General features: G+C 43.8%; 1 protein-coding gene across 1 annotated transcript; it reads left to right on the top strand.

Moving 5' to 3' along the window:
• Positions 1-6192: 6192 nt before the first annotated feature.
• LOC144273030 (histamine H3 receptor-like) lies at positions 6193-10517 on the top strand. Its single transcript, XM_077831486.1, has 3 exons — positions 6193-6616; positions 7079-7245; positions 9627-10517. The coding sequence occupies exons 1-3, from the start codon at positions 6193-6195 to the stop codon at positions 10515-10517; spliced, it is 1482 nt and encodes a 493-aa protein (XP_077687612.1).
• Positions 10518-10523: the final 6 nt, after the last annotated feature.

The following is a 10523-nucleotide window of genomic DNA, read 5'->3' as shown; positions in this document are numbered from 1 at the left end:
GAACTCCTTCACTAAGACATTCCCAGAGAACAAACACAAAAGGACCACAAATTCTGTCAAAGTGAATTCATTTAAAAGTTCAAATGATTATTCATGCAGATTTTTTGCAGTTTTCACCCAGCTGTAAAGTCAACCAACATAGATTGGTCACAGCTGTAACATCAGGCCCATATTGCTTTCAACTACCTGAGAGGTGGTTCCAGAGAGGATGGTTCTAGACTATTCTCAGTGGTAGAAGAGGACAGGACAAGGAGTAATGGTCTCAAGTTGCAGTGGGGGAGGTTTAGGTTGGATATTAGGAAAAACTTTTTCACTAGGAGGGTGGTGAAACACTGGAATGCGTTACCTAGGGAGGTGGTAGAATCTCCTTCGTTAGAGGTTTTTAAGGTCAGGCTTGACAAAGCCCTGGCTGGGATGATTTAATTGGGGATTGGCCCTGCTTGGAGCAGGGGCTTGGACTAGATGACCTCCTGAGGTCCCTTCCAACCCAGATATTCTATGATTCTGTGATATGGGATTGATGTCTTTTAGTGGCAATATATTCCCAAGTAATATCATAAATATAGTGGCCTCATAAAGTATTTGTGAGAAAGGTTAGAAGAAATCTCCATTCTGGACTCACTTTCCAATTGATACAAAAGTGTCTAGAATTTTTTAAACCTGGAACTCTAGAGACTTTGGAAATAGCCCAAATTTGGCAACTTTCAGGGTATGCTGCAAAAAACACCAGTTTAACAGGCTTGGGTTTTGCTTCCTAGATGATGTAATGGGTACGTGGCTGGCTGTCAAGTTCCTGTGGAACAGGTTTTAATGCTGTTGAAGTTTAATTTAATTGTACTTATTTTATGATTAATTCATGTTAAGGTACCTAGAGCTTTGCATAGGTGTCTTTGGTGTTCATTTGAAAATGAAATAAATAAATTTCACAGCAAATTGCTGGGTGCATCTGTTCCCTTGGGATTTCTCTTTTATTGTTTATTTATCTCATTTCTAATGGTGGACTCTATTCTATCTGTGTTCATTATATTGAGAGGGCCTAGTTTTCAAAAAGAGTTCAGTACCCATAAGCTCTAATTGAGAACAGTAGGAACAATAGCAGCATTAGCACTTTTGAAAATCTGGACTTGAGTTTATTGTGAGCTGTTAATTATAGTAGTATGTTATATTGTACTGCATTAGGCTGTAGGCTATATTCTATTGTATGCTGCCTGAAAGCCTTTGTATCTGAATTTTAACTGTGTTAAAGGATTTTTACCCTGGAATTTTAATTTTATAGTGTTGGGGGCTTGAGAGTAACTGTGTTAAAAGAAATAAACATTACAAACAGCTAAATAGCTTAATAATTTAGTAAATACAGAAACAATCAGTATACTTTTTGCAATTACAATGTACAATAAAACAATATAACAAGGAAAATCTTACTACACTGTACACATGAAGCAATTAAAATAGAATTTCAGTGGTTTGAGCATTAGCCTGCTAAACCCAGGGTTGTGAGTTCAATCCTTGAAGGGCCCATTTAGGCCCATTTGGACTAGATGACCTCTTGAGGTCCCTTCCAACCCTGATATTCTATGATTCTATGACAGCTGAGTGGAGTGAGGCACTCCCAGCAATGGGGCTGCCATGTGCTCAGGACAGAATAGAGAATTTCAACACAGGGTGGAATATCATATGATGAATGAATGAAGATATGACTTCAACATTAATTTAAATTTCCCATTTTCCCAAAAGATCTTTAATGCTCTTGCCATTCAGATTACTGTGAGAATCCATCTCATCTCAAAATAAAACCTATTTTGGTTTCCAAGCTGACTGAAATGCAAGAAGTAAATAAACAACAGAAAGAGTGAAAAGTAAATTGCATTTTTAAAAAAATTGTTCAGGTTTAATAGGACTTGTGAACACAGAGAAATTGACCCAAATTGCTCCTCCCCATGTGGACACTATTCCAGAATAAGAGTCAATCTATTACCAAATAATGAGGATTCTTCCAAAGTGGAATAAGTATTCTGAAATAAAATCTTTTTTTTTCCAAAGTAGAATATCTAGATAGGGAGCTATTCTAGTCAATTTCCCCTAGGTGGCAAGCTAGTAATCCAAGGTATTATTAGTAACATAAGAAAGGAAATGTGCTTAAAAGGTGTTTTAAATTGTCCATACCTATGCTATTGATGGACATGAGGCTTCTCAGATGTCATTTTTGTGTTATTCATCTCAGGTGAGAGCTGCATTTACTGGACCAACAGAAGACATAGCAAGATTCTGCCCTCTGTCAGTTACCCATTTGAGGGTAACAGGTGTAACTGAGGGCTGAATTTAGCCCATTCTGTGGAAAATGTCAGCTGACCGTAGTGGGAAAACACATTCTGTACTGTAGCTACTATAGTGACATTCACCCACATACCCAAATACACTAGAGTCACCAGGAAAGAGCATGATTCAGGCAGCTCTGTGTCTCAAAAGTGACCAGGGGAGTAGGCAAAAAATAGTCTTTGTGATTTTCAAAAATGAAAACAATCAAAAAAATTCATGGAATATTTTGAAAAATTCAGAACCCAGAAGAATGAAAATGCCTTGAAATTTTTTAAATTTAATTTTTTTAAAAAAAAGTTGTTATTTTTCAACCAGCTCTAATAAACTAGACCTTTTGCTTCAGGGATTAGACGGAATTTATTCCTGCATCTTAGTCTCAGGAATCCACAATACAGTCCTCTCCCAAACAATTCAGAAAGATTCTGTACTTCCTCTCTTTTTGCCATGCTTTTTAGCACATCCCAGTTGGAAGGCTGTCCCCACAGGACCGGCAGCGTATGTTTCAGAATAAAACAAAGCTATTTTCTCAACAATTGATTATTATTAAGAAAAAATCAGCATGCATCTGTAACAGGGAAAGGAACAGTATAACTCACTACACATGAGAGATAACCTTTCAATTTACAGGAAAATGAGAAAGTGTTTGAAATCTGTATTAGCAAAATCTGCCATTCTGAGCATGCTGTGCATCTAGCATGTGTTTGTTCTTAGCAGAGCTTGAAGACTTCAGGGAGCATTATCGGGATCTAAAAAAAAAAAAAAAAACTCTACACAGAGCAAAAAAATGTGGAGTAATACTTCACTTTTCTGGGAAAAATCTTTAATAGCTGTGGCCATCATGTCTCTTTAAACGGTTAGTACTAAAGGAGAATCAAGAGGTGATTAACCAGTGTGAACCAGTGAGAATCTCAAAAATCTGACTTCAGGTTGTACACTACAGAAATGTGCACTGATCTCTCTGTACTATGTGAAAATTAAGGTATGCATAATGAGTTGAAGAATATAGCAATTATTTATGAAAAAACACCAAAAAAATCCTTCTCTTTTCTTTATGACTGGGAGTCTTGTTTTCTCTTCTTCGTATCTTTGTGCTGTCTCCATGTATTTTATGCTCAATAGCATAATCAGCAGAAATTATCAATGGGCTTGATCTCATGCATATTGAAGTCAATGAAAATTCCCATCGGTCTTAATGAAAACAGGAGCCAGGCAGCCCAACATCAGGTAATAATCACTATTAAACCTACCTTAATCATAGACTTAGAATTTAAGGTCAGATGGGACCATTATATCATCTTGTCTAATCTCATGTATATCGCAGGCCATTATATGTCAACCCATTACCCCTGTATTGAACCCAACAATTTGTATTTAACTAAAGTATAAACTTGTGTTTGGCTAAAGCATACCTTCAAGAAAGTCATTCAGTCTTGGTTTGAAAGCAAAATGATGGATAAACCACCACTTGATAGTTTGTCCCAATGGTCAATAACCCTCACTATTAAAAATGTGTGCCTTATTTCTAAATTGAATTTGTCTGTCTTCAGCTTCCAGCCCTGGGTGTCTTGTTATGCCTTTTCATGCTAGATTAAAGATCCCATTGTTCCTGGTATAGTCTCCCCATGAAGATACTCATACACCATAATCAAGCTATCTCTGAGTCTTATTTTTGATACATTGAACAGATTAAGCTCTTTTAAATATTTCATTGTAAGACATTTTTTCCAGCCCTTGAATAATTTTTGTGGCTCTTTTGTGCACTCTCTCCAATTTTTCAACATCCTTTTAAACCTTCTAAGGACTTTTATTTGTTTGTTTCCCTCCCTTTTTCATTGTGTGATTTTATTTATTTGCTTTAGGAAGAGAAAGATACAGAAGCATATAGAAAGGGTATTTTGCTTGTACATATTACACTTCAGCCTCAGTATCAGCATAAACTTGGAGGACCAGATCTCAAGCTAATGTAAATAGAAATAACTCCATTGTGTAGTTATGCTGATTTACACCAGCTGTGGAACTGTCATGGAATTTTTATTCCCAATGTTGATAAAAGCTAGCTTTGGGGGTATTCTCTCTGTGAAAAGGGGCCAGTTTGTGTTACTGAGTGCAAGCGTGCATGCACACATACAAAGATTAGGCAATTTATTAAAACAGCTTTTCTTGTTTGCTTCCCCTGAGATCTACATGACTAGCTTGTTCTTCAGTGTCAGTCCAGTTGCTTTTGAATTTTGTTATTGCAAACTGCAGATTTATGCAAATCTCTATTTTTTATTTTTTTAAAAAAAGAGAGAGAGATGTTTATCCACTCTGCAATGGCGTGCAAGGAATAAGTGCCTCCAATAATTGTCTTTGGCCACACGCTGCTTGCCTTAATTACAAAGATGGGCCCATTGGAGTCAAAGGGACAAAAAACCCTGTCCTTTGAGAAGTGTGTAACTGTCACTGAATGAAAGCAGGATTGTATGCATGTATCTTAGGGCAGAACTTAGCTCAGTAGGACAACTCACATGAGTTGAGATGAGTAGGATTTCACCCATTAAAAGGATATATACCTTCAATCACAGTGGACTTCAATAGATGTTGTGGGTTCTCTAGAGCAATCCATTCTGACCCAATCCTCCTTCCATTGAATCTAGTGACATTCACTTCAGTGGAAGCAGGATCGGGCACTTAAACAGAAAGTGCAGCCTAAAACATTGTCAAATACAATGTATTTTGTAACAAAGCCCAACATAAAACTGATTGTCAAATAAAAAGCATTTTTCAAACAATAATTGCTCTTGGCTTCCCAAAGTGTCAGCTCTGGAATTTTTGATTTCCTTTCTGCCTGGTCTATTTTCTCTTTTGTGTACAAATAAATCATTTTTTCACATTTTCCCTTTACACCGCCAGGGTAATTGGAAGGGCTTCAGCAAGGCACATTGTTCTAGCCTATTGTGTGAGACTAACTAAAAGTGTTAGTTCAATGTCATCTTCAAATATCTTTCAGTGGCTGCTTAAATCACTAGCCTTGTATAACACAGTTGCTGACTACTCAAAAGCCCTTAAAAAGGTTGCTCCATGTTGGTATTTCATAGTATTGAACAGAAAAGAAACTAAGACTTCCATCCTGAGCATTGTGAAAAGAGCTAAAAATAGAGCAAAAGTCACCTACACCAGGATTTTGCAATCTTCTTCTGGGCAACATGAACGATTCATTGAAGTAACTTTTGGTTACTGGCTCCCTAACTTTGTGGACAGCTATTCAGCACGTTGCCTGGATAGACTAGAGCTTTCTTTGAATAGAAGAGCCTGAGGTTCCAAGTTAAAGGCAATGACAAATAGAGACCAAAATGTGTCTCATGAAACTCTATCATTTCCCCCACTCTAACTGACACCATGAGATCCTAGTAAACTCAGGAACCGCTTTCGAAGTCTGTGAGGCCAGAAATCTGAAGGGACCCGACCTGGACAGATTCTGGCCAATGATTTGCAGTGCCTCAGGTTTCGGGTGCCCTAGGCGGGACCCATTAAAGGGGGTCTGACTTTTAGGAAGTCCTGAGCACCTGCCCTCTCAAATCACCCGTGGCCGGCCCCGGACTGCGCTAAGGCGCGGAACAGACGCAGGCGGGGGCTGGGATATGACGGGGGTTGTACCACCTAAGCAACTCACAGCCCGCCACAGGCTGAGCGCACTCACTGCGGGCGGGAACGCGGCTCTCCGCCGCGCGGCGGGGCTGCTCTCCTCAGCAGGCGACTTTGCCGCTTCAGGGCGGAGCGGGACCAGGGGGGCCGCTCCTCTGTGCCCAGTCCCTGCGCTGCTCCCGCTCCCACACTCCCTCCTGCCGGTCCCCGCCTCCCGCCGGCCGGCCAGTGGAGGAGGGGACGGGGCGGGGGATGCAGCCCGCCCTGGAGTTGCTCCGGCAGCTCGCGCAGAGGCTCCAGAGCCCGACTCACCTTCCGAGCCGGCAGCGCCCAGCGAGCGGCTTCCCGGGCCGGGCCGGGGTGGCGCGTACCTGTGCCGTGCCGCGCCCTCAGCCCAGGGCAGCAGCCATGCCCGGGGACCTGCCCTGGCTCAACCTCTCCAGCAGCCCGGCGGCGCTGGGCAACGCGTGCGCGGCCGGCGCGGGGCAGCTGCTTCAGCACCACGGCCAGTTCTCCGCCGGCCTCTCGGTGCTGCTGGCCGCGCTCATGGGGCTGCTGGTGCTGGCCACCGTGCTGGGCAACGCGCTGGTCATCCTGGCCTTCGTGGTGGACCGGAGCCTCCGCACCCAGGGCAACTTCTTCTTCCTCAACCTGGCCCTCGCCGACCTCCTCGTGGGTGAGTTCTGCGCCCGGCGGCGCGCCCGCGGGAGCCGGGCCCCGGGACAGGCTGCGGGGCGCGGGCTGGTCGGGACGGCCAGGGGCAGGGCCCGGCCCCGGCCCGCGCTGGGACCCCCGGGCGATGCGGAGCGCGCAGAGAGAGCCAGTCCCTGGGCGCTGCAGCCGGGGTAGGGACCGCTCCCGGGACGGGGCAGGGAGCGGGGCAGCAAGGTGCCCAGCTGGGGTCTGTCCTCAGGTTAAGTCCCTCGGGTTAACGCCCGGGGGGCAGGGCGCGTGCAGACACCGACCCCGCCTTTCCCAGGGCAACAGGGAGCCAGGCTGCAAGCCGCGGCTCAACCCCAGCCAGCTGCCATTAAACGGGTGGGTCCTGCCCCGATGGAAGTGCCGGGCGTTGTAACACAGGAGTACGCGGAGCCGGGGCCCGGGTGTGCTCCTGCGGCGCTGAGCTCTCTGTCCGCAGGTGGCTTCTGCATCCCTCTCTACATCCCCTACGTGCTGACGGGCGAGTGGAAGTTCGGCAAGGGCTTGTGCAAGCTGTGGCTGGTGGTGGATTACCTGGTGTGCACCGCCTCCGTCTTCAACATTGTCCTCATCAGCTTCGACAGATTCATTTCCGTTACCAAAGCGGTAAGGGACAGAGCCCTTCTACCATGACTGGAGCTCTACGCCCCTAGCTCAGCCTGGAGCTTAGGGGGAGACTCCTGGGTTAAAAAGGATGAGATCAGACATGCTAATAAATGCAAAAGAGAATGTGGGTTTTTGAGGCTGTCACTGCCTCGCCTGGTCAGCACGGTCTGCATTGCCAGCCGTGCTCCAGCCAGCTCACGGGGACTGAATGCTACCTTAGCAAAACAAAGCAAAGCTTAGAGTGGTTTGGTTTGAGTCTTCAATTTAGGAGGAACTTGAACCTTAACAGTTCACAGAGGGACGCAGATTAGCTGCCTGGAGGCTGGGTTAGAACAAGGGCAGAGAGGTATAGTCTCATTCACAAAAGGGTATGTCTACACTTTGAAATTAGGTCAAATTTATAGAAGTTGTTTTTTTAGAAAGTGTTTTTATACAGTTGATTGTGTGTGTCCCAAGGGTTGGGGTAGTGGTGGCTACAGCCGCTAGAATGGCATGCAGTTCATCATAGAAGCAGCATGTCTGTGGCTTTGAACCGGAGCAGCTGTTTGCCTCTCTGTTTTTTTGGTAGGCTTGCCTGAGCTCTTTAATTTTCACATGCACTGCTATGGGTCCCTGTTACAGCCTCTGTCCTTCATGCCCTTGGAGATTTTTTCAAATGTTTTGGCATTTTGTTTTTTCAAACAGAGTTCTGCCAGCACAGATTTGTTTCCCCATACAGTGATCAGATCCCATACCTCCCGCTCGGTCTATGCTGGAGCTCTTGGGCGATTCTGGGACTGCATGGTTTCCCGTGCTGATGGGCTCTGCATGGTGACCTGTGCAGGGGAGCTTGCCACACTGGCCAAACAGGAAATGAAATTCAAAAGTTGGCGGGCCTTTCCCTGTCTACCTGGCCAGTGCATCTGAGTCAAGAGCGCTGTCCAGAGTGGTCACTATTGAGCACTTAGGGAAAGCTCCTGGAGGCCAATACCATTGAATTGCGTCCACACGACCGCAAATTCAACCTGGCAAGGCCCATTTCAGCGCTAATCCCCTCATTGATGGTGGAGTAAAGAAAAAGATTTTAAGAGCCCTTTAAGTAAAAAAAAAAAAGGGGGGGCTTCGTTATGTGGACGGGTGCAAGGTTAAATCGAGGTAACGCTGCTAAATTTGACCTAAACTCATAGTGTAGACCAGGCCAAAGAAGCAGTTGTACTTGCCTGTGCAAGCCATGACACAAATACTAATTAAAGGCCACAACAGGCCTGTGAAGCAGGGAAGTTCCCTCTCCCTCATTTATAGCAAGTCAAGGACCAGCATAGGATTACAATCCCTGTTCCCTCTAAACCGTGTGTGTATGTGCATGCGCACAGACCCTAAACCCCACGCCCACAGTGAAACACTGCCCGCACCCAAATTTGCACAGAAGCACAATAATTTACACAGAAGAAAGTTTTTGCACACACAGCCTGTCAACAATTTGCACAGAAGAATTTTTTTGGGCAGAGGGCCTGTCAAAAATTAGAGGAAACACTGATTACAATTCAGGCTTCTGACCCCACCCCCCCTTTGCCCATTGCTATAGCCCTCACTTCTCTCAATATTTGGGCGTTCACTGAAATACACATTGTGGATTGAGAACAGTCATTTTGCAGAAATAGCATGCACCTTCTCCCCTGGCCAAGTTTTCCTTTTGTCCTTCATGTCATTGCTTTTCTTTGGGAAGCAGGAAGTTTTCCCAACATATTGATTTTCATATCCAGTTTATTACAAGTCACAGACTGAGGCACTAATATTTGGAAGACATGTGGGGACCTAATAATTTTTGGTGATCATAACCTGTCATACCAAAATTAAACATTACAGCCTTTCCTACAGTCTAGTAAGTGTGTACGGAGGTGTTCTGTAAACTCAACTCATCACTTGAAAATGTAATACAAGTTACTTAACTAATACCACAGGAGAAAATATAAAAACTAAGGAACAAAAATTCACTCCCACAATATCCCACAAGCAGGCATCACAACTACAGCAACACACATGCGACCTCTGACTGGGGCTAGAATAGGATCCTTTCCTCAAGAATTCATATGTTTTGTGCAGTCCGCAACAGCCTTAGTCTAGCAGCTCTTAGGAATGGTGCAAGGTGCAATTCTTTTTGCACAGAACATGGACAAGCAACAGCTAGAAGGGTATCTCTTTTATTAAATGGTGGGTGTTGGAAAGGGAGAAGCAGGAATAGCTTTGGTTTGTTACAATGTGTTTAGTAAGGAAAGTTTTTCATTTTTGTGTGCCCAGCACATACAACAAAAATAAAACAGGAATCCTTAACATTGTAGTTATAGGTTATTGGATTGTTCTGGGGAGCACGATCATCATTTGTTACTTTTTTCATTGCTTAGGTGAGTTACAGAGCTCAGAAGGGAATGACTAGAAATGCTGTATTAAAGATGATAATCGTATGGATTGCAGCTTTTCTTCTCTATGGACCAGCCATCATCAGTTGGGAGTATATTGCTCAAAAAACTATCCTCCCTGAAGGAGAGTGCTATGCTGAATTCTTCTACAATTGGTATTTCCTAATGATTGCTTCCACTATTGAATTCTTTACGCCTTTCATTAGCGTTACATACTTTAATGTAAGCATTTACATCAACATAAGGAAACGCACTCCCATGAGAAATGAAAACCTAGCACCTGATCAAGAGGACTGTGAAACAAGTTTCCAAGGGAAAAAAAGAGAGCATGTAATATTTTTTGTAAAACCTACTGACGGACAGAGAGATAAGAAAAGAAGAGCACGTAGCCTTTCACCCACTAGACCCTGCAGTTCAAAGCTCAGCCTATGTAAACTTGATAACCAGACCCTAGATTTTAACGTCGGTCAAGATTTACCACCCTTACAGGTGGATGTTGAGACTAAAGAACCCAGGGGCAGTCTTTACAAAGCTATAGAAAACATTTGCAACACCACAAGAAGAACAGATATTGCCAACAGCATGGCAAACAGAGTTAGACTTTCCCGGGACAAACGAGTAGCCAAGTCTTTAGCAATTATTGTCTGTGTGTTTGGTTTGTGTTGGGCTCCTTATACACTTCTGATGATCATTAGAGCAGCTTGTCATGGGCAATGTGTGCATCATTCTCTCTACGAGACTTCATTTTGGCTTCTGTGGCTGAACTCAGCCATTAACCCTGTTTTATACCCACTGTGCCACATGAGCTTTAGAAAAGCTTTTATAAAACTGCTGTGTCCTGGTAAGGCTAAAATTCATCCCCGCATTTTTATGTAAAAATAT

This window comes from Eretmochelys imbricata, chromosome 12, assembly GCF_965152235.1.
Source record: "Eretmochelys imbricata isolate rEreImb1 chromosome 12, rEreImb1.hap1, whole genome shotgun sequence".
NCBI classification, from domain to species: domain Eukaryota; kingdom Metazoa; phylum Chordata; order Testudines; family Cheloniidae; genus Eretmochelys; species Eretmochelys imbricata.
Note: the sequence above shows the minus strand (reverse complement) of the source record. Positions and strands in the feature narration are given on the sequence as shown.